The sequence below is a fragment of the Hipposideros armiger genome, unplaced genomic scaffold (assembly GCF_001890085.2).
Source record: "Hipposideros armiger isolate ML-2016 unplaced genomic scaffold, ASM189008v1 scaffold_439, whole genome shotgun sequence".
Lineage (NCBI taxonomy): Eukaryota > Metazoa > Chordata > Mammalia > Chiroptera > Hipposideridae > Hipposideros > Hipposideros armiger.
In genome coordinates, this window is record NW_017731789.1 from 1,215,905 (window position 1) to 1,240,251 (window position 24,347).

The 24,347-nt window shown below is 38.3% G+C and overlaps 2 protein-coding genes across 12 annotated transcripts in view; one reads left to right on the top strand and one right to left on the bottom strand.

Moving 5' to 3' along the window:
* The window catches only part of LOC109394833 (alpha-fetoprotein-like), a 36,076-nt gene extending 22,461 nt beyond the window's left edge, over nt 1–13,615 (top strand). For 5 of the 9 annotated variants that reach the window (XM_019665335.1, XM_019665338.1, XM_019665340.1 and 2 more), the window contains 3 exons: nt 492–718; nt 10,617–10,749; nt 13,122–13,615. In XM_019665335.1, the coding sequence (XP_019520880.1) occupies nt 492–718; nt 10,617–10,749; nt 13,122–13,190 (429 nt within the window). In that variant the 3' untranslated portion in view covers nt 13,191–13,615. Of the gene's footprint in view, nt 1–491; nt 719–4,110; nt 4,243–10,616; nt 12,261–13,121 lie in introns of those variants that run through there. The other 4 variants (XR_002126517.1, XR_002126518.1, XM_019665341.1 and 1 more) reach the window with 4 other exon arrangements.
* A 3,232-nt stretch (nt 13,616–16,847) lies between these two features.
* The window catches only part of RASSF6 (Ras association domain family member 6), a 54,372-nt gene continuing 46,872 nt past the window's right edge, over nt 16,848–24,347 (bottom strand). For all 3 annotated transcript variants that reach the window (XM_019665303.1, XM_019665306.1, XM_019665304.1), the window contains exons 9-11: nt 20,650–20,768; nt 20,456–20,553; nt 16,848–20,354 (exon numbers count right to left, since the gene is read on the bottom strand). In XM_019665303.1, coding sequence (XP_019520848.1) covers nt 20,279–20,354; nt 20,456–20,553; nt 20,650–20,768 — 293 coding nt within the window. In that variant the 3' untranslated portion in view covers nt 16,848–20,278. The remainder of the gene's footprint in view (nt 20,355–20,455; nt 20,554–20,649; nt 20,769–24,347) is intronic.

Below are 24,347 nucleotides of genomic sequence, written 5' to 3' on the forward strand. Positions count from 1 at the left end.
ACTTAATGGCAGCTCAACTCGGGCTGGAAATGGAACTGCTAGTTGCTCAGAGCTCGCACCCTTGAACGAGCTCTTAACCAACTGAGCCACTCAGCTGGCCCCTCATTTATTCATTTTTTATTCACTCAGCACTCCAATCATCTTTCTTACATTTGAGTCAAATTAACAGCCCTATTGACTTGAGGCTTGATTTTAATTGAGTACAGGAAACTCCTGTCTCAAGTCAATAGTAGTCTATAAGTTGGTCTGGGTAGGAATCTGGATATGGGACCCAAGTAAACTCAACTTGAGGATGACAGGAAGAGAGAGAGAGAACAAGTCTCAGAACCAGGCTGCACCTAACATTCTTGCTTTTCCCTAAACAGTGAAATCCAGGCTGAACTAGCAGAAACTGGAATTTGAGAATACTTAAATATAATCTTATTTGCTATGGGTAGGAAAATATCGACCACAAACCTTATGACTCTTATTTTAATTTTCTCCTGGGAAAGGCTAAGCTAATCCTTGGAGCTTTATGCAGACGACATGAGGCAGAGCCTATCAATGTTAACGTGGGTCACTGCTGTGATGACTCCTATGCCTTCAGGAAACCATGCTTTGAGGATCTGCAAGTCAATGGAACTTACATTTCCCCACCTTTACCCTGTGACCAAATTATCAGCCTTAAAGAGGTCTTGTGCAAAGCTCAGGAGGAGGAATTCCAAACTGAAAAGCAAAAGTAAGGATCTTTTCTTAATTTGTTCTTTAGATGCTAACAAAGTAGCAGGTGTAGAGGACTGTAAAGTGGGTGCAGATATATGTGCTGTATAATGAACGGAGTGGTGAAATGTTATGTTGGAGGTCAAATAGAATTGAGAATATTATGCAATTTTGTGATTTTGGCTCTCATGGAAAATATTGACAGAGTAGTACATTAATGTAGTTTCCCTAAAATGTGAACTTTGGGACATTGGTTTTATAAGGGGGTCTCATACAAATAGGATTCCATGATTAAATAAGTTTGGGAATATTGTATTTCCTCCCTCCTCTAAGAAATTCATAACTTCCATTAATAATAGAAGTCAGACAAGTCTTGCACTAATCTGTTTAGCTTGTTCTAACTTAGCATCATTTGGGCCACAGAAACTACTAAGATTATGCAGGACCAATGTTCTGGGGAAGTGCTTTGGAACATTCCATTGGAGTGATGTGTATCACGTCAAGTATGTCATTACTTTTGCTACCACTTCTGCTGCTGTTACTAGGAGTGACTGTTTTTGGTCTGTTTAGAATGGTTTTGGGGTGATTAGTAGTGGGTGGGAGCTGGGTGATAATGTAATGCCTGTAAATGTAACTCCTTGAATCCTTGATTTCCTTCTCCTTCCAGTCGCCAGCCTCCTGTAACGCAGTGTCTTGCACCAGATGAGGCTTCATAGTAACTTCTCAGAATATAGAAAAACAGGATATCACTAAAAAGTTACAGTACTGGAAACAAATATTTAAATGCTATTTGTATCTTTTCTATGAATACATAATAGCAAATAATATTGAACATGGAAGGAAGCTTAGATATTAATCAATCATCCCCACCCCGAAGTTGAGGAAATCCTTCTAAAACACATTGTACAGCTCCTCCATGAATAGTTCCAGTAATGGGAGGACCATTTGCTTAAAGCAGCCTATTTATCTCTAGATACACTTAACTAAAAAGCTTATGTTTTTTTTATTAAGTAGAAAACTGTTTCTTTGTCACTTCCAACCAAATTTCTACTTCTGGAGCTACAGAGAGAGATAATTTATTTACCAATAGTCTGTGTTGCTGATTAAGGGTAGTCCCTATTATTTCACTGCTAACTGAGAATGATGTGGGGCTGTTATACTCTTAATTTGCAGGTGGATCCCCAAGGGAAATGCGTGCGTGTGTACGTCATATATGTGATACATAATGCATACGAAAACATTTGTAAATTAAAAAAACCCAACATGTTATTACTTTACAAAGTGCTAGTCCAATTTCGTTGCTCTTACCGATGCTGAAGCCTATTGATCAGAAATGTTGCCAGAAGAACATAATCTCTTTACATTTGGTCAGGGTTTCCCAGTGTGTATTCTATGTAAAAAGGGTTTCTGGATAAAGTCAGCAATAGAATTCAGCCTAGTTGTCTTTTCCACCCCTGTTTTCACAGCATCAATTAGAATATTTAGTCATTCTGCTATGCTATCCCTCTCTTGCCTTTGTGCCATGGCAGCCCATTGTTAAATCTCTTCCCTCATCCTTTCCTCAAATGGTATTTTATTTAGTTTTTTGCTGCATGACAAATCACACCGAAAAGTAGTGGTTGAACACAGCATCAGCTATTATTGCTCAAGTATCTGTGGGTTGATTGGATGAGTGTGTTGACCTGGGCCAGCCTCAGCCATTCTCCGTGGGGCTTGCTCAGGAGTCTCTGGTCAGCTGCTAAGTCAGCTGCTAAGACAGCTGGCAGCAGGCTGACGTGGGCTAGGATGGCCTGTCTCTGATGCACGTGGCCTTCTGTCCTCCAGCAAGCTAACCCAGGCCTCTTCATACAGTAGCTGGGAAAAGGGGATGTATAAAAGCCTCACGGGGCCCAGGTTTGGAACCACGCAATGCCGGTTCTGCTGGAAGGCAGGTCATAGGGCCAGGCTATATTAAAGGGGTGTGGGAATGGACTTCACTTCTTAATAGGAAGAGTTGGAAAGTCACATTGTAAAGGACATGAATACAGAGAAAGGTACAATTGGGCCCATTTAAAAAAAGATCCATCTGTCACATGTGGATCATTAATGTAGTTTATTGAAACTACAGAAAATGATGAAAGTGAAGATAATAATGAAAAGTATGGCAATTAACTAGTTTTGAAGTCATAAAAAATGAGGGGCATGACAAAGCTTTCTATGCATAGCAGGAATAAACAGGGACAGGGGATATTAGAGTTCGGTGACATATTTCAAAGGAGTTATGATTTCTAAAAGAGGGTAAAAGAGAAATATGTTGGAAGCAGTAAGAGAACTAGGTGCTCAGGTAAGTGGAGTTCAAGCAAAATTAGTCTCCTCTTGAGAGGTCTTAGAGGAAGCTGTGACCTCTGGGGAGCCTCTTGTTTTCATAGAGAGCAAGAAAGAGAAGTTACAAAAAGAAGCTGTGGATATAGGGAAATTTTTTGATGAGAAAGCCTTGAAACAAAGGAGACAGGGGATAAGTCAGGGAGGACAAAGAGGCAGGAGATGGGTCAGCTTAGGGATGTAGAGACATCAGTCTGATGACAGGTGATCTGGGAGATTTAGCTTTCTGATGTGACTGAGGTGACTGAGGCATGACGAGCTTGGCCTTGGAAGTATTTTGGCACTTGCAGCACACACAACCTTAGGGCAGCTGGCCCTGCCCTTCGCTGCTGAGAGCATAAGGTAATTATGCTCTCTGACAAGTGGCTGGCATTTTCCCCAATTCTCCCTATCCCACACCACATAGGTGGATCGAATGGAACCCTTATTATCGGGTCTAAGAAAAGAAGCTACTTGTTTGCTGCTGCAAAGAAGTGCCCTTCTTAGTGCCATCAATCATCTTTCTATTTCACCCCCACCCCACTCAGCCTGGAGCCCAGTTATCCCCATGGCTCAGGCATTCTCCCTGGGAATGAATCCTGCTGCTGATGGACGTGATGTTCGAGGCCCCATTTGGAGTCAACATACGGTGACTGTTTCACGAAAAGCCAAAGGGTAGAATTCCAGTGTCTCTGAATCAGCAGGGTGCATTGGAAGCACTTCAGCCTCTGACAGTGGGGCAGTTCCCCTACAGTGCCCACCACGCTTCCTGCCCTCCTCACACGCCCCTGATCCTGCCCTCAGGAAAAGCAGGCCCTGGTCCTCCATGGTCCTTTTCCCCCAAGAGCACTAGAAGTGGTACTTCATTTCTAATTAACATATTTACTCTATGACTTGCTCTTGCAGAGTTTAAATATTATTAGTCTAACAATATCACCTTTCCAAGTGAGACAAAGTATTTGTTGCCTTGGGGATAAACACATTCTCGTGGTTGTTACTAGTTCTGCTTTATCACAGCACCTGCATTTTACAAGCCAGCTGACCCTGGATAGCCTTTCTTCATTTCCCCAGGTGAGGTGAACTGATCATAAACTAGACTTCAAAACTTTCCAGTAAGCGCCTGAAGAACACTGTCAAACCCAACATTTATTGGGTTGTCGGAAAAGTCATGACGCATGTTTGCAACAGATGGAACTAGTTCATTTTGGGAAGTACTAGAATCATTCGCATCTATGTTATTGCTATGTCATTTGACAGCTGACAGTTCTAGCTTCATTCTAAAAAAAAACTGAGTGATTTGGTTGAATTTTGGAGATTTTACAACAAGTTGAAAATGGAAGACCAAACTGTGCATTTTTTGCCATATTTTACTGTTTTACTTCCGTAAAGGGAAGAAAGCGCATCAAGCTTGTGAAAAGTTGCACAAAGTTTACGTTGACAATGCTCTACAAAAACGTCAGTGCCAACGATGGTTCACGAAATTCCGTGCTGATGATTTTGATCTCAACGACGCTCCTTGGTCAGGGAGGCCCACTGAGGTTGATGACAAAATAAAGGCATTGATTGAGTCAAACCCACATTACATGACATGAGAGATTGCAGAAACATTGAACATCCATCATTCAAGTGTTCATGACCACCTGAAGAAGCTGGGATAGGTAAGCAAGCTCGATATTTGGGTTCTGCGTGAACTCAAAGAAGTTCATTTGACGGCGCATGTAAACATATACAATATGCTCATTAAACTTGAGGAAAACGATCCTTTTTTGAAGCGACTGATAACTGGTGGTAAGAAGTGGATTGTTTACAACAATGTGGTGCGAAACAGTCTTGGTCCCAACATGATGATTTGCCTCAAAGGACATGAAAAGCAGACATTCATCAGAGGAAGGTTATGCTCTCAGTGTGGTGGGATTTTAAAGCTGTTGTGTTTTTTGAGGAAAACCAAGGAACCAAGCAATCAATTCAAATGTGTACTGTCAGCCATTGGACAATTTGAATGAATCCATCATCCAGAAATGTCCAGGGCTTGTTAATTGTAAAGGAGTTGTGTTTCATCGTGACAATGCGAGACCACACACAAGCTTGATCACCCGTCAAAATTATTAGAGCTTGGATGAGATGCATTGCCACACCCACCATACTCATCTGACCTTGTGCCGTCAGACTTCCACTTGTTTTGCTCTCTTCAAAACTCCTTGCGTGGTATAACGTTCAATTCAGATGAGGCTGTAAATCAGCATCTTGTTCAGTTTTTCACAAATAAAGACAGGTCCTTCTATGAACAAGGAATTATGAAGCTCACTGAAAGATGGCCAAAGGTTATCGAACAAAACAGGTAGGGTATCATTGATTGATCTTTGTTCTTTATATAAATAAATGACCTTTGAAAAACGTAGACAAAATACATCATGACTTTTTTGACAACCCAAGAGTTAGTCATTCTTCTTTTAGCCCAGGCTCGATGTGAGAAAGATGTTAGAAGAAAGACATCCGTTTTACTTCTAGAGTTCAGGCTTTACTTTTTCTTGAGGAAGCTTTCTGGGCATATATAGGCACCACTTTCTACATGTCATCTCACCAAATCCTGATCACACATTTATGAGGTATGTAATATTGTTACTCCATTTTAATTATGGGGAAACTGAGGCTGTGAAGGGAAGGAGGCCTGGTGTGAGATCATGCAACAGGTAGCTAGGTTGTTGAGCTGGAATTTGCACCCAAAGAGCATAAACTTAACTGCCAATATCTAGCTGTTAGTGTGCCCTAATCAAGGGGTTATAATGCTGGTTGTAATTTCTAAAACATGGAGCTCTTCATCTAAGGGCTAAATAATAATAAGTGTGAAATAGTAGGAAGCTTCCCTGTTCCAGTGAATTCATTGTGTTCTCTGTATAGAGAAAACAGTAGCATAGATGAGTTAATGTGAGGATTTCTGGAATATTCTGAGAGGATCCATATTGAGAGGGAAAGGCCAGGTGGGAAAAAAACCCTCCCACTTCCTGGGATAGTGGCAAAGGCTTTCTCTATGGCTTTCACCCTTATATAATTCTGGCTGACCACCACAGCACAAATACACACACACACAATAAACCAAAACAAACCAAAAACAAATAAAACAAACAAATAAACAAAAAACAAGTGAAGGGATTCTTGGGAGAGGAAAGAAAAAATTCAGCAGGATAGTAAAGGGAAGGTAGAAGTTAATGTCACAGAATAAGACAGAGAAAGTAAAAAAAGACATAGACGTTCAAAGTAAAAGAATTTCAAATCCAGTTAAGAAAAATAGAAAAATATTGATTTGAAATGTTAAAATTTAAGACAGTATATAAAGACTAGAATGTGTTCTAAATAAAATGGTGGATACATTTAATGACAATAAAAGTTAATACCATAGAAGTGAAAAACTGAAAACAAGTTGATGGCATTGAAAATTAAAATAAAATTGTAGATTTAAAAATGTAAATTAAAAAATTTAAAACTGAAGCAATAGAAAGGTTAAGGGGAATGTTTTTAAATAAAAGCAGTTCAGTTGCTAGGGAGAGATCAGAGTGGGAGAGGGAGGCGGGAACAGGAGAGGTAAATCAACTGAAAGCAGATGACAAGCATATGACATAGTTACTGGGGAGGGGGTGCCCAGCTGCCACGTGGCAGAGTCCCCAGTTGTGGAGATTCAGCCTTTACATCTGGAGTGCCAAGGAAAGCTAACGTGACATCCTGATGCCCCTGCTGGAATCTCCTTCCCAGACCTGCTTTCTCATAATGGGAGACTTCTCCTCCCGGCCCCCCCCCCCCCCCCCCCCCCCCCGGCAGAATGGGAGTGGTTTTCTTTGTTTAAATAAGCAGCTGCTGACTGGTCTTCTGGAAACACATCAGTTAGACTCATCTTCCCTCTACTGGTTCCTCTGTGTAAGTGCATTCAGAAACCAGTTGACTTAGCAGAGGCAAAAAGAAAAGCAGAGTGGTTCAGTGTGATGGAAGCAGAGGGTGAGAGAAGGGAGAGAACTTTCCAGGGTTGAGACTAGAGGGGTTGGCAAGGACCAAACCATGGAAGCATTTGGAATCTCACAGCATGTAGGTGAGAAAAGAGAAGCAGAGTGTATATAAGGGAACCTTCCTACTTCCCCCATTAGGTTTCCCTGTAATTGTTGAATCTACAACTCAGATCCTCAGGGAAATTGAAAGATGCTCATCAGTTATTTGCTGAATTAATAAATGAATAAATAGAAGAGAAGTTATGATAAGGTGCCATTTATTGTGGGAGTCAGGAAGAAGGGAGACCATGGTTGGGAAGCAATTAATAATTTGAAATGGAAGCAAGTTGTGCTATTATTATTATTATCATAATTCATTGTTATTATTGCCTTTAGCTGAGGGTCAGAAAGGTTAAGTATCTCACCCACCATCACACAAACGAGTGGAGGACCTAACTTAACCAAAGTAAGTTTGATTTCAGTTTGTGCCCTTTTCATGACATTAGATGAAAAGAGAATTCCAGATTTTGCATGAATTAGCAGCAAACTCTGTCTTCTTCCTACACCAGCTTTGGCCCCTTGTGGCGCTGAATCCCTTAACCCAAACTATAGATGCTCCAAAAGAGTGTTTGGGAATAGGATAATCTCACTGTGTAGGTACCAATGATGGTTAGTTTCTGTAACCTGGGGCTTATGCTATCCAAGGCTATTATGGGTGGGTCAGTGAATTTTGGCATATGAGCAATATTATTTCTGTAGGAAAATATATTCTGAGACAAAAATCCACCAAATTCCAATGAGCAATAGCCCATATTTCTCACTTTCAAAATTAATTTGTTAAAAACTGATAATTATTTTTCAAAGATAGCATACACTGATTTGACTATATATCTAACCATACAGACTTGAGTTATACAGAGACACAAGTATAGTGTTTTCTTTCAAGTAGAATCAAGTTTAGGTATGATTAGAAGATTGAATATGTACATTGGGTAGAAAAAATAATACTTGCACTATTCTATTTCTTTTAAAATATTGATTTATTTTATTATTAAAGTAATTTATAATCATTGCAGGATATTAAGGAAATACAGAAGAGAGAAGAAAATTGTAATATATTTATTCCAACATGACAGAGATACCTATTATAAATATATGTACTAAATAAGGAATATATTAGTGCACACTTCCACTGTCCATCAGTCCATTAATATTTAATAATGCAAGTTTTGCACACTCTTGCTACTACCTGCTTATACAAAATTTCAGTTCCAGCAATTATCCCCAGAATCCTCAAGGAAGAGCTTATGAAACTCCCTTTACCTCTCCTACCCCCCAGGAATTCTCCAGGCATGCTCTCCTGGCATGGCTTCGGTGCCACTGGGAACAGTCATACCTTCTGGGTATCACTGTCTCCAGTGCAGCTGAAGACTGGTCCCTTGATGTGACAAAGCTGCTTTATGTTTTGTTGTAAGAAGGCAATGATACCCTCCACTGACCCCCAGGATCATATGCTTTTAGCAGGTGCCATGGCAGCACAGCTTGTGCCTTAATGGTTTGCAGGGTTTTAATGAAGTACTTTTACAACACTTTTTCAAAGAGTTATTCTAATCTCAAATGACTCAGAAAGGAGTCTAGTGGAGGCCCAGCTGGGGAACCACAGAATTTCTCCTGTCTTCCACTGACCAAGCCTTTCCTACTGAATGGAAGTCCGTGAGCCTGACTTCTTGTCTCAGGATGAGTCTCACAAGTACAAGCATATCTTGTGTTTGTTTTTTTATTATATTTTTTTCTTTCACATTCCCACTTTTGGTAATACTGTTGTCTGTTTCTACATATACAATAAATTCCATTATACTTTGTTTTTATTTCAGACAATTATCTTTTAAAAATTAAGAAACAATAAAAAACAATAAATACAATAAGAAATATTTACCTTCAGAGTTATCATTTCTGACACTTTGCCTTCCTTTTTGAAGGCATTGTCTAGGATGACAGACTTGTTTTTATTTTAGTACTTTATATGGCCTTTCTATTGTCTTGTACCTTGCATTGATTTTATGATAAATTAATGTAACTATGTATTAATGCTCCTCTGAAAACAATGTATCTTTTTTTCTAAGGCTGTTTTTAAGGTTTTCTTTTAATAATTTGTTTTCAGTACTTTGACTATAATATATCTAGGTATGGGTTTCTTTTGGTTATTTTACTTGATATCCCTTGAGCTTGATACTTGGAGGATTAATATTTATCATAAAATTTGAAAATTTTTCTGTCACTATTTCCTCAAAAATTTCCTTCCCCAATTTTGCATCTGCTACTTTGCTGAATTTATTTATCAGTTTTAAAAGTTTTTTGGTGAAATCTTTGGGGTTCTTTATAAATAGTGTCATGTCATCTGCAAATAATGACAGTTTTACTTCTTCCTTTCCAATTTGGATGCGTTTTATTTCTTTTTCTTGTCTGACAGCTGTGGCTAGGACTTCTAGTACTATATTGAATAAAAGGGTGGAAATGGACATTCTTGTCTTGTTCCTGATCTTAAGGAAAATGCTTTTAGGTTTTCACCATTGAGTATGATGTTAGCTGTGGGTTTGTCCAGGCATATTTCATTTTATTGTGCTTTGCAGATATTTCTTTTTCTATAGATTGAAGGTTTGTGCAACCCTGCATCAAGCAAGTCTATTGGTGCCATTTTTTTCCAACAGCATTTGCTCACTTTGTATCTCTCTGTCACATTTTGGTAACTCTCACAATATTTCAAACTTTTTTGTTATTATTATATTTGTTATGGTGATCTGAGATCAGTGATCTTTGATGTTACTATTGTAATCATTTTGGGGTGCCATGGACGTTTAGGTAAGCAGTAAAATACCAATTAATGTACATTTCTTCTACTCTGCATGCCTTGCTTCCTTTGTGATTAAACTTCTTTTGGTCTAAAACAGTAAATAAAGGGAAAGATAACATTGGAAGGCTTATAATACTATTTTATTAAATAGATAGAAACTGGTTACAATTTTACAATTTTAAATATTCAGAATGGTTGAAACATTTGTTTATAATAGTTGTTAGGAAAATTCATTTTGTGGGAGAAATCTGAGATGATTGTCAAGCCATTGAAGTTTCAAATCAGTTTACTGGTTTTATCATTAATACCGTGTTAAGGGCCCTCAACTTCCAGATGTGTATAGTTGTGATATTTATTTGGAAGCTGGTTGTCTATAAATGTTGTTTATAACAAACCTTATAGGAAAAACTATCTAATTTGCTGTATAACCTATTTAACATTCCATGCAATGAAAACAGAAATAAAAAATGTTTACCCTAGTAATAATTACATAAAGACAATTAAATTTGATATAATACTTACATTGAAGACATTTGCTTGAAGAAAAGTATGTTGAATAAAACATGAAGCTGGAGATAAACATTGTGAGAACTATGAAGCCATCGGGTCATTTTGAGGGCCTTTAAACTTAGAAGTGGGAGTGATAAGAAGACATGGGCAGTTTGCATCCTTACATAAGTAAGGCTGGTTTGTAATCTGGCCTTCTAGAATTCAGGAAGTGCTTGTATTTTTGCTATGCATTTCTGATTCAGGCTTCTCAGCAACCTTGTGAAGCAGAAACCATATGCAACAGAGATGCAGTTCCAATCATTTATTGTGGATTTCACTCGCCTGGTGAGGAAGTGCTGCCAAGCAGAAAAAAGTGAAATGTGTTTCCAAGAAGAGGTACCCCTGTTCCCTTGTCTATTTTCTTTGCATTGTTAGGGCTTATTAAAGTTAAAAAAAAAATTCTCCATTCCAATCATGAGTGGATTAGGAGAAAATCACAGTCTAGATGGATGGTGTAATTGATTATATTTGGCTTTAGGATATGTTAATAGTTACGTTTATTTGAGGAAACTAGGAGTGTTAGACATAAATAGAGATGAATACAAAAGTCATGGCACCAGATGGACTAGGCGTGTTTGTAATTGGGGGTGGGGAAAAGAAGGATAGATTGAAGACTTTGGTAATTGTAGAGAAATGGTGTCCTTGGTAATACAGAAAAATTTATAAGAAATAACAGCTTAAACGCCCGTCTGATCAAACTGTAGTTTTGTACAAGAAATTTCTGAGGGCACAATCAGTAAGAGTCACCAAATATAATTTGGGGCTTAACTGGGGAACCGAAGGATTTCATTTTCTCAGTAGCCAGATCATTAGAATAGAGGTTGGAGAACAGAAAGAAGAAAGAGCAACGGGCAGAAAAGAGTGTCTTTCTGTGCATACACACCAAACTGACTACCAGAAGATTGTTTTCTGTAATCTAATGGCATATAGTTAACAAAGTAAGTTATTTTTCATGAGACAATAAAGTTGTGTGACTTAAATTTCAAAGAATATCATGGTGGCATAGAATATTCATGTACATTCATGCAGGGGACTTGGGATGGACTGCTCTCCCAGGGACATGACTTGAGGAGCAGAAACTTGGATACAGTGGATAATAGTATCTGAGTAGAGGAATGCAAGTGTGTAGTTAAAAAAAAAAAATAAAGCAGCCTTTATAATCAAAACAAGCTGGGGCTGGTTAGAACAGTGGATAAATTTAGCAATGACCCAGGAAAATGATTTCACAGGTAGCAATTTTCATAAATGCCTTAATTACTTTTGCTGACTCTTTTCTACCTATTCAGCAAAACTGTATATGTATGTTATATTAAAAGTCATATATCTGTAGTCTAGTCAAGGGTAGGCAAACCACAACCCTCAAGCTAAATTGATTCCACTTCCTATTATTGTCAATAAGGTTGTATTGGAACATAGCATGCCCTTTTACTTGGAAAATTATTTACAACAGTACCATGAATGAATTGACCAATTGGTTGATGACTTATCCTGTATCCCCTAAAAGGTGTCAAGATTAAATGAGATATCTTTTCTTACCTACTATCAACTGTAGAAAATCATGCCACATTTATTTAGTTTTGTATGTTTGGATTATGATTTCCTAGTATATCCTTATTTTTTGAATTTCTAATTGTCTTTCTTTTTCCATGTTCGCAAATAAAGTGCCTACTTTAATCACACCACTAAAATATTTCAGCTTCTTCATCATACAGTTTTTGTAATAGAGTATTCTATCTTAAAGCTATGTTTCAAAAAGCCCTCTGACTTAATCTTTCACTTTGAATCTATTAATTTCTAGGACCGATTCATGGTTGTCCACCTGGGGTTCTTTTTCAGTATAATCCTAGGTAAATTTAATTATTTCTAAAATCCCCCCCCTTTTTTTTCTTGGATTAAGTTTTGTTGGGCTGCATCATATGTATGTATGTATGTATTTTTTCAGAATGGTCACATGGAATATAAACTTTCTGGGTCCTTGTATTTATAAATATTATTTTATCTAAATATTTGCTCAATATTTTTGCTGGTATGTCAGGTGGGGCTCTTCAGTTGTAAATAATAGGATCCAATTCTGGCTAACCTAAGTAAAAATTAGTTTATTGAAAGGATAGTGGTACCTTCAGGAATCTTTAGGAAGTTTTTGAAAAGCAGAAATCTTAAAAAACAGGCTACAAAGTACACAAGAACAAAAGAAGCTCAGAAATCAATGACTTTCTGGTTTTTTACTACTGATACATCTATTCATGTTACTATTTTGAGATCCTATTTCTGCACTTTGATATATTGGTTACTATCATACCAATGGCTTTCATTTTTTTTCCTCAGAAGTTCATCAATATCTCTTACATTAGTGGTAGTGTTTCTTTCTTTCTTTTCTTTTTTTTAGCATCAATTCTGTTTTTTTCTTTTTTTACCCTGCAGCAAAACAGTCCCATACTTTTGTGACGAGGGAGCAAATTTTTATTTATTCCAAGTCTGGGGTCCTAAAAGTTAGACAGGCATTGCAGTGAATTAAATCCTTAAGCTAACGGGCTGGTCCTGTGAGAAATTCTAAGACCTTGAGAAGCAGGCACATTAGAACCCAACTCAGGCATACAACAGAGAAGTCTTAAAGATATTTTATTTGGGGATCATAGCTGTGTAGGTGTTTTTGTTTGTGTGTTTTCCCTCTCTCCCTTACAGATGTGCTTATTTGTTTTTTTCATTAGGAGTTGAAACTGATTGAAAAGTGCCAGTCTCTCTTGGGAAGTAAATTATTCCAGAAAACGTCAACATAGGATCTTTGCTGAGATCTGCATTTTATTTCTCATGTCTAATATGCAAAATGAAATAAGAATCAACAAAATAATTTTTCAGCTACTCACAATGTTACTCAAGAACACTCAGCAGTCTACACTAAATCTTTCCTTCCCTACTCAGCAGAGAAATCTACTTATTGTTACCTTCATACAACCCACTTTCATTCTCCCTTCCCTCCTAAGCGTTCTGCTTCCTAGAAGCAGCAACAGAAATATGAAATCAAGGGGCCTTTGTGAAGCCTCGGATAGATGTAATGGGCTGCCACATCTACTGGGAATTGGCTGTTGAATTTTCAGAAAGAAAAAGACCCCAAGTGCAACTGGAGTTTCTGTTTATATTTCTTAAAAGTGATTATTGATGAATTCAATGAAATGTGCTTTGTAATAAAGTTATCTTCATAACTGTTTTGCCTTTCATCTTTACCCTGTGTATGTGATACTGACATTAGAACCAAGGGTTCCTAACATATTTCTATTAATTTGAGCTTTCACTGATGATTTTTTTTATTGGGGAATTGGAGAAGGGGAACAGCCAAGTTGTTGTCCTTCAATCTTAGTTGTGGAGGGAACAGCTAGCTCAGCTCCCAAGTCCAGTCACCATCCGGCTGCCTGTTGGCAGCTCACGGCTGCTCAGCTCAAGGTGCTGTGTTCAATCTTAGTTGCGGGTGGGCACAGCCCACCATCCCATGCAGGAGTTGAACTGGCAACCTTGTTGTTAAGAGTGCATGCTCTAACCACTGAGCCATCCAGCCACCCTCACTGATGATTTCTAATAGTAGTCTTTTCCCTGGAAATCCTGGCATAAATGACATAAAGAACTTATTATTTGGACTTATTTTTACTTTTCCAGGTGTGTTGGGGGTCATAAAAAATAATCAGTAATAGTTTACTGCTTCCTAAGTAAGTGAATTATTTTGATTAGAGAAAAAAATTAATTATCATTATAGTGCTCTTTACTTCATTGTAAATAGCATTCCTCACTCCAGTGATTTCAACATGTTCCTATACATTAGCAAGTTAAATCCAATAATCAGATATTAAATACATATTGCATTCAATACACTGTGCTAGGTGCTGCAGGGAGTAACATGAATATGATTAAAACCAGATCATTCATGAATTCATACAAGATATAAACACATAAGGGATTATAATAAAGGACAAATTTCAAATTTCCAGTGTCATAAGCAGAGCCAGCTGATAATGTGGTACACAGGAGATTGAGATCACAAAGTGTCACAAAGACCAGGAAAGATCATGGAAGAAGTGACCCTGGTCAAGGACTAGACAGTGGGCATGGTTTCAACAGAGAGAGATGTGGTAGAGTGTGAGGTGTTTCACGGAATGGTAAGTGAGCTAGTTTGGCTAGTTTAAGACAAGAGTTAAGTAGTTGTGGGCATAAAATTTAGTGGATGATAGGCCTACAATAATGGGTAGGGACATATTATAGTTTAATTCTAACAGCTAATATTTATCATACATGTCTGTGCAAAGTGCCAGCCATGTATTATTATCATATTGTATTATTATATGTATTATGCTTATAACGTCTACAACCATCCCACGAGGTACATACTATTATTCCCATTTTAAAAATGAGGACACATAAGAATGCCAGATTAAGGGAGTGTAGTTTAGGGTGAGGCCATAGATTATGATGGTTAAAAGTGTGGACTCTGGAGGCACAGGTTCAAATCCTACCTACCTCTTCTCCTAAAGACTTTAGCAAATCTCCTACCCTCTTCATGGCTTACGTTCATCATCTACAAAACTGGATTGAAAGAGTAATTTCCTCATGGTACTATAATGAACATTAAATGAGTTGATATATGTAAAGTGCTTAAAATAGTGGTTGGCAAATGGTAAGTGCTATAAGAAGAAACTGCTGCTGTTTAGATCAAATATCAACAATTTCAAAAGGCTCAGTTTATTTGGTGTTAGCTATCATTATTAATTTAGAAGACAAATGGATGCCGCTGAAGAGTTCTGTCCTGTCGAATTGCATCATATTCCTTTGTTTTGTTCACGTGTAGGTATGCCAACACAGTACATAGTTACACCTGCCATCTTTTCTACGTCATCAACTGCCTTGCAAATGGACTTCTTTCACCTTCTGTTCCTGAAACCAATCTGAACAGCCCTAAATAAAATTTCATAGTAACACTGTCTAATTGAATATTTCATACAGCCAAGAGATAATATAATATACCATCACATTAGGGAAAACTATGTAGAAAAGATTCTGTACATATTTCTTCAGTTGCTAGATCAGATTTGTGAAAAAGGAGGCATTTGTACAGGGTATTTTACAAAAATGTTTGAGATACTTCATTCACTCCTTCTTTTATTCACTAATTCATTCAGTTCTTTATTCAACTGATATTTATAGAGCACATCCTGTACACAAGACACAACAACTAGTAACAGCAAAGTATACAAAGATGAATGTGACAGGTCTTCTACCATTAATAAATACAACATTATTTGGAACTGAATTTGAACTACCATGTAACTGGTGGTGAAATATTTGGACCATCTAAAACAAGGAAAGTGGTTTTGTGACAGAAGTTCATAGTCTTCTATTATGCAAAGATGACTCTGAAGTGAACAGGTTTTTGTCTCAGAAATTGTATTAGTTATCTATTGTGAAGGAAATAATCCTAGAATTTAGCAGGGTACTACAACACACATTTTTTTATCTTACATAGTTTCTGAGGACAAGGAATCTGGAGTGGTTTGGCTGTTTTCTGGCTCAGGGTCTCTAACGAGGTTGTAGTCAAGTTATTAGATAGGGCTATAGTTATCCGAAGGCTTGACTAGGGCTAGCTAGACCATGGCCCACTCAAATAGCTGTGGATAGAATGCTTCAATTCCTTACTGGCTTTTGGCAAAAGGTCTCTTCCATTCTGATCATCTAGACCTTTCCCCAGGGCTGCTCTGGACATGGCAGTTGGCTTCTCCCAGGGTCAGAGATCTGTGACAGTGAGCAAGGAGGACTCCTCAGTGACTTTTATGACCGAGTCTTTAAAATTACACACTGTCCTGTTCTGCTTTCCTCTATTCATTAGAATTTAGTCACTAAGTCCAATCCACTTGCAAGATAAGGAAAATTAGGCTATACGTCTTGAAAGAAGGACTATGAAAGACTTTATGGGGCCGGCTGAGTGGCGCATTGGTTAAGAGCTGGCTTGGAACGCTGGCTCTGAGCAGCAGTGCCCCGGTTCGGATCTCACATGAGGGCCAGTGAAACTGCCCTCTACAGCTAAGATAGTGAACAACAGCTCCACCTGGAGCTGGGCTGCCATGAGTTGCCGGCGACGGCATAGGCTGTAGCCCCTGCTGCAGTGGGGCTGCTATAAGCTACCGTGAGTGGCCAGCAGCCAGGGTGAGCAACCAGCAGCCGGTGTGAGCTGCCAAGAGGCGCCGTGAGCGGCCGTCCAGAGGCCGGTGACCAATCTGCCTCACCCGGGAAGAGCGCAATGATGATACCAACATGGGCCAGTGAAGGAACAGTCTCCACAACTAGACTGAAGAACAAAAGGACAGTAACTTGTCTGTTCCCCTTTCCCCGATTCCCCAGCGCTGTTCCCCTCCCAAGATTCCCCAAAAAAATCTTAAAAAAAAAAAAGACTTTATGGATAATTTTAAAACTACCACAGAAGTGATGCTAATGTCTCATTTAAATAATTTAATTGAACTTTTTTGCATCTAGTAGGACTCTGTATTTCCATGACTTGCTACTTTTTGTTCGTAACTTTTTAATCATAACTTTTCTATTTCCTGATTTTAAAAAGTAACCCATATTCATTAGAGAATATTTAATAAACATAGGAAAAAAGGTGAACCACCCATAATTCTACAATCCAGACATAACCACATTTAACATATTGTTTCTAGTTTGTGAGTTGTATTTATAAATATTAGTGTTCATACACATATGAACACATATTTTTATGGATAGTAAATATTTGGGAATATTTGTGTGTATATTCTTATTTAGATACATAAGGAGAATTTATCACTATAATTAAAATTTATTTGGAAACAATTCTAATGTCTGCATAACATTGTATGGATAAATGCTTCTTTCCTTTAATCTTTCTATTTTTTACAATGTAGGCAATTTACTTCCTTTTATCACAATAAGTTGGAATATAGTAAGTATCTTTGCATAATGTCTTTTATGTCTGATTATTTCAATATAAGATCCTAAAAGTAGAATTATAGGATGTACTGCTCAGTTGTTTTCAAGAGAAATTATATATATATTTGTATATCTATCAGTAGTTTGAAAGCCCATCTCATTGTAATTTGTTGAATAACATTATCATTTCTTAATCTTTACTAAATTAAAGACCAAAAGGATATTTCACTTTTCTTTACTCTGTGTTTTGTTGACATGCCAGTTTTTTCATTGCCCTTCCATCCCAAATTCATTCTTTGCTGTATGCTCTGTGAAATGGATATGGGCCCTTTAAATATGTTTTCTTTGTAGCTTGCATGTCATGCTTTGTCAGCAGAGGGAACTAGAGAAACATTGTAGGAGGAAGTTGGTCTTTCCTGATTCCTAAGGGCTGGCTGGTCTGCCTCTTGGGAAGGTGACATTTTTCTCCACTGCTCTGCCCACCATGGTTTCTCCTGTGCTATTTGTTTGTAGGGTGCAGCTTTCTTTAGCCTTTATTTCCCCAACCCCTTTTCCAGCTTTTGATTTGGCTTGTAGTGGCACAGCCTGGAGCCCCAGTGCAGGCCTATACCCTAGCTTACATCATTGTTCTCTGTATCTTCTCCTCATCTAGGTGCGTGCTCTCAGAGAGGGCCCTGTGGGACTGGCCATCTAGTGAGCCACATGCCCAACCTATGTCCCATGAAGCCTTGAAGATGCCACAGCCCAAGTCATACACAAAGTTGTACTAGGTTCCTTCAAAGGAGGCCTCGCCAGCTCCCAGTCCTAGCAGCGCCTGCAGCAGTACTCCTGATTCTATCTTTGTGCTTACCCTTCAGCCTTGGCTTGCCTGTTCCCCCAAACTGTTTTCTGGGGACCTCTAGACATACACCTATATAATCTGAGCCTTGCACCTGCATTGAAGCCCAAGTCTCTCAGCACACCTGCCCACCTGCCCAGGTTGGTCCATACCCTAGAGGATTGTTCCTTCTTGACCTATGACTGCGGCCCTGCTCTGGCCTGGGCAACCAGTGAACTTCTCTATCCAGTGGGCTGCAGCCACACCTTCTCTAGTGAATTCTGAACCCCTCATTCCAAACTTTTCCTTTTTTTTGGAGCAGTCTCTATCAGCCTTAGTCTACCATTTAAAGTCCTTTTCCCACCTTTTACGAGTAGTTACTCTCTTATCTAAATACTTAATACTTCTTTATACTAAACACCCCTGTTTAAATTACTGTATAGTTTTTGTCTCTTGATTGGACACAGACTAATACAGTTGATCACTGTTAAGATATCACTTTTTTCACATAGTAGCCATTTGCATTTCTTCTTCTTTGTTTTTACTTTGCATGCCATTTGCCTTCTCCTCCACCCCCCATTCAACACTCAGTATTTTTCTGATGTATTTTGTAGACTTTCAATATATTAAACAGGAATCTTTTGTCATGTTTATGGCAGGTGCTTGCTGCTACTTTAAATCTGTTACCTGGTGAGGGTGAAAAAAGGGTAACTATTGTATTGTTCTGTACACCAGAAACTAACAATAAAAAAATAAATTAAAAATAAATCTTTTATAAATTTACTGAATTTTAACTATTGCATGTCTTATTTTAGCAAGATGAGAGTGTTTTCTTATTAACTTATAGATGAAAGGATAACAAGTCAATCCTCTGTTTTACTCAATAAAAGATATTTCCTAGGACTGAAAAGGTCACAGCACACTTTGCCTTTCATCCAGTTTAGATTTTGGTGACACTAAGGGTAATATCTTTTTTTAAAAAAGGTTTCATATTTTGATAGTTAATCTTCCAACTGGGCTTTGTACATACAACATTATCCCATGTAGTGCATGTAATGTAATCCAACAATTTAATACAATGATTATGAGAAATGCAAATGGAAGTAGTTTAGAGGATGGAAGAAAGCAGTATACAACTCCATTTTGATATAGAGTTCATAAATAAAATAATAGATGGTACTTGTGGCACTTTGAGTGCTTCTTTTTTAATTTTTTTTCAAATTGCTTTAGCAGACTTGTAAGTACCTTGAGAATTACTTTATGGAATGAGATGTCTTGGAGAAAAAATTCAGCCCTCTGGATTCCCTATCTAGCTTCAGCTACTATAGCTTTGCATTCTCCTTTGTATTCATTCAGCAACAATGGCTATTGAGGGGTAAGTCTTGGCTTAGCACATTAAATATAGTAAGTCACTGTGGCATATTTGTTTGGAAAAATAAAGTAAAATAGTTCACCTTACCTAAAAGACAAAAGCTTAAGCATAGTTTTGAAAGTCATCAGTAGAACAGAGCAAAACGAAAGGCTCAAGTTGAGAAAATTTGGATTTCTTAACAGCGTCCAAAATCTTTTCCTTCCCAAAGGACAGATAGCTCTGAGGTTACAGATAGCCAAAAGTCACCTACCCATAGAAAGACAGCCCTAGATGTTATGAAAATGTTAGAGTTTTCAAGGAGCTGTAAAACACTCTCACCATCAGGTTCCTCGGAGGGTGAGAATATGCTTCTGCTTTATTTCAAGAGTTGGCAGCTTTTAGTTCTGTATCATTTTTGAGAGTTGTTTGATGATATTCCAGTTCTCTTGACAATTCAAGCTAAAAGAAGTTTTAACTGCATAATATGTTCATTGAGTGTTTCACTACAAAACCTATTTGGAATACACAGTATCCAAGTTTATTTTAGTTACTGAAACTAAATTCAAGCTCATTTCAGTCCAACTGTGAACCCTAGTTTACCTCATCACTTCAGAGACAAGCTTTTACAACATTCAATTTTCTACAGATTAAAGTTCATATGTATTTGTATGAATGCAGTATAGAATGTATGCATTCATCAAGTTAGTAACACCTCTAATTTTGTTGAAGCATTTTAGCAATAGTGCCCTATACTATTAAACGGTCGTCTCTGTTTTTACTACTTGTTTACTTTGAAGACACTTCAGTATAATAGCCTTTTCTGTACTGAACCTGAAAATGAAAAGGAGAAAAGGAGTATTAAAAATTGGACACATTTTGTGCATTGCACTTATTAAAGGAGCGAGCACCCAGTGTGCTTGCTCTTGACTTACTTTGTTATTATTCTTTGAATCTCTCTTTTCTCTTCCTCATTTAATCTTTGAAGGATGGATTCCAGGAGAGAAAAATGAAAGTTAATGTACTGAGCCACCTGAAAAAAAAAAAAACAGAAGAAAGCAGAACATTTATTTAAGAAGGTCTGAGTCAGGGGTAAGCAAAGACAGATTCAGGGTGATGGTATCCATACATCACTGCTAATTTCTTCTGTATCTTTATCCATGAGGAAAATGCGAGCATTCTTTTTGGATGGTCCCTGTAGGAGCCTATGCAGTAGTGGAATGTCTGTCTTCTTTAGCCGTTTCTGCTCTGCAAATGAAACCAAGAACAAACTACATCAGGAGTTCATACTAAATAAAAAGAAGAAAGATAATTTATCCATTCATTTTCTTTCTTTAGCTTGTTTTGAAAGAAGAACATACAATAGGAGCACTCAACTCAAAAGAATCAAGTTAAAATTAAAACCTTTAAATGAGCTAAAAGTAGATTTCTTTCCATTTTTAAAAGATTTTTACTAAAATATAGCTAACACACATTATATTAGCTTCAGATGTACACCATAGTTATTCAACATTTATATACCTAAAGAAATGATCACCATGATAAGTCCAGCAACCATCTGACACCATACCACACTATCAAATTATTATTGACTGTATTCCCTATGCTGTACATTATGTCCCATGGTTTATGTTTTATACCTGGAAATTTGAACCTCTTATTCACCTTTACCTTCCCCTCTTATTAAAATTTTAAATCACAGTTGACATTCAATACTATTATATATTAATTTCAAGTGTACAGCATAATGGTTAGACATTTATATAATTTAAGAAGTTATCCTCTGACTATTCTAGTACCCACCTGGCACTATACATGTTTATTACCATATTATTTACTATATTCTCTATGCTTTGCTTTACATCCCCATGACTATTTTGTAACTACCAATTTGTACTTCTTACTCCCTTCACTTTTTTCACCCTGCACCTTAACACCGCTCCTATCACCCCAATATATCTAGTACCCATCTGACACCATAGATAGTTATTACAATATTATTGACTGTATTCCTTATGCTATACCCTACATCCCCATGTCTACTTTGTAACAACCAATTTGTACTTCTTAATCCCTTCCCCTTTTTCACCCAATCCCTCCCATTTGGCAACCATCAAAATATTCTCTGTATCCATGAGTTTGTTTCTGTTTTGTTTGTTTATTTTGTCCTTTAGATTCCATGTATAGTTAAAACAAATTTGCATCTGTCTTTCTCCGTCTAACATACTCCACTCAGCACAATACCCTCCATGTCCATCCATGCTGTCACAGATGGCAGGGACCCATTCCCTTCCATGGTTGAGCAATAGTCCATTGTATATATGTACTACCTCCTTTTTATCTATTCTTCCATCAACAGACACCCAGGCTGCTTCCACATCTCGGCCATTGTAAATAATGCTGCAATGAACAAATGGATGCATATGTAGCGCTTTGGGTTTCTTCTGATAAATACCCAGAAGTGGGATTACTGGGTCCTTTTTTGGTTCTTGTTACAGCCTTTGTTTTAAAGTCTATTTTTGGGGGTATAAGTATTGCTTCCCCAGCTTTTTTGTTTGTTTGATTCCATTTTCATGAAATATCTTTTTCTATCCTTTAACTTTCAGACTGTGTGTGTCTTTCAATTTGAAGTGAGTCTCTTGTAGGCAGCAGATGTAAGGGTTTTGGTTTCTTATCCATTCACCCTATGACTTTTGATTGGGGCATTTAACCCACTTACATTGGAAGTCATTGTTGATAGACATATAGTTATTGCCATTTTATTATTCATATTTTTGATTTTTTTTTTCAATCTTAAAAAAAGTCCCTCTACCATTGCTTGTAATACTGGTTTGGTGGGGATGAATTCCTTTAGCTTTTTTTTTGTCTGGGAATCTCTTTGTCAATTTTCAATGATAGCCTTGCTGGGTAGAGTACTCTTGGTTGTAGGTCCTTGGTTTTCATCACTTTGAATGTTTTGTGCCAATCCTTTCTGGCCTGCAAAGTTTCTGTTGAGAAATCAGCTGACAATCTTATGGAAGTGCCCTTATAAGTTACTAGTTGCCTTTCTCTTGTTGCTTTTAGGCTTCTTTCGTTGTCTTTAACCTTTGCCATTTTATTTATGATGTGTCTTCTTGTGGCCCTATTTGGGTTCATCTTGTTTGGCACTCTCTGCGCTTCCTGGGCTTGTATATCTATTTCTTTTGCCATGTTAAGAAGGTTTTCAGTCATTATTTCTTCAAATAGGTTTTCAATCTCTTGCTTTTTCTCTTCTTCTCCGGTACCCCTATGATGCGAATGTTGTTACACTTGATGTTGTCCCAGAGGACTCTTAAACTATTCTCACTTTTAAAAAAAAATTCTATTTTCTTTTTGCTATTCTGATTAGGTGTTTTCTGCTACCTTGTCTTCTAAATCTAAGGCTTATTTTGTCCTCTGCTTCATCTAGTCTGCTGCTGATTCCTTCTAGTGCATTCTTCATTCAGTTATTGTATTCTTCACTCTGCCCAGTTCTTTTCTATGGTTTCTATGTCTTTTTTAATGCTTGCTATCTCTTTGTTGACATTCTCACTAAGTTCCTTGAGCATCCTTATAACCATTGTTTTGAACTCTGCATTTAATAGGTTGCTTGTCTCTATTTCATTCAGTTCTTTTTCTAGAGTTTTCTCTTGTTCTTTCATTTAGGATGTATTTCTTTGTTTCCTCATTTTCGCTGCCTCTCTATTTGTTTCTTTGTATTAGGTAGATCTGCTATGTCTCCTAGTCTTGGCTGGGTGGCCCTATGTAGTAGGTGTCCTGTGGGGCCCAGTGGCACAGTCTCCCTGGTCACCTGCTCTGAGTGTTTCAGGAGCATCCCTTGTGAAGGTTGTGTGTGCCCTCCTGTTATAGTTGAGCTTTGATTGCCACTCCATGTCAGTGGGTGGGATGGACCTGCAGGCTGATTGGCTGTGGGGTTTGGCCACGACCACAGCTTATAGGCAGTTGTTCTGGGAGCTTAGCCCACTGAGTGGAATTCAGCCCAGCAGGCTGTGGTCTCTGTTGAGATCATCGTTTGAGTGCGATGTTTGTCAGGATAATTGGGCTGTGCTTTGCTGTAGCCTGAAGCCAACCTCCATGTATATTGGCTCTGGGGCTTCTTGTGAGGGGCTCTGAGTCACTCACTGCCTGTGACTGGCCAGGGATTGGTAGGAGCTACAAAGTGATCCACAGTTTTTTGCTGCCTGCTAATCTGGAGGCACATGGGAGAGCCCACTCTGTGAACTGAGGATGTTTGCCACCAGTACTGGGCCAGGGGTAGCTCCGCAAAATGCCAGGATACTCTGAGGCCTGCTGCCACCTGATGGCTCCCTTAAGGTTTAGCCACTGATAAAGCCTTGTGCAGTATGCAAGTTTGGTGAGGCAGGGTCTCAGGGAGTCAGTAGAGTGGGAAGAGTGTGTTCAACATGTTAATGTAGATTCTGGTTTGGTGCCAGTGCTGAGCCTGAAGTTACTCAGCAAAAGTCTCAGAGCACACCAAGGCCAGTTGCTGCCCACCTGGGGCCCACAGGCTTTGATAGTTTTCCAAGAAAGAGTGAAATGTGGGTGGGGCTGGTTGCTCTTGGAGAAAGTGCCTTTGGTGTTGGGTGAGTTGGGTGGGGCGGGGTCCCAGTGAGTCAGCAGGGTGGAGCAGTGAAGCTCACTGAGCCAATCAGATTCAGATTTGGCCTGTGGGGGCGGGCTCAACACAGGAAAGATGGCGTCTGCCTGCCGGCTGCACAGGAGAAAGATACCCACACAGGGAAAATGCCGACTTTCCTCCAGACCTTGTTATGAAGCCACATACCTCAGCTGGCCTGGCGTATGTCTCTG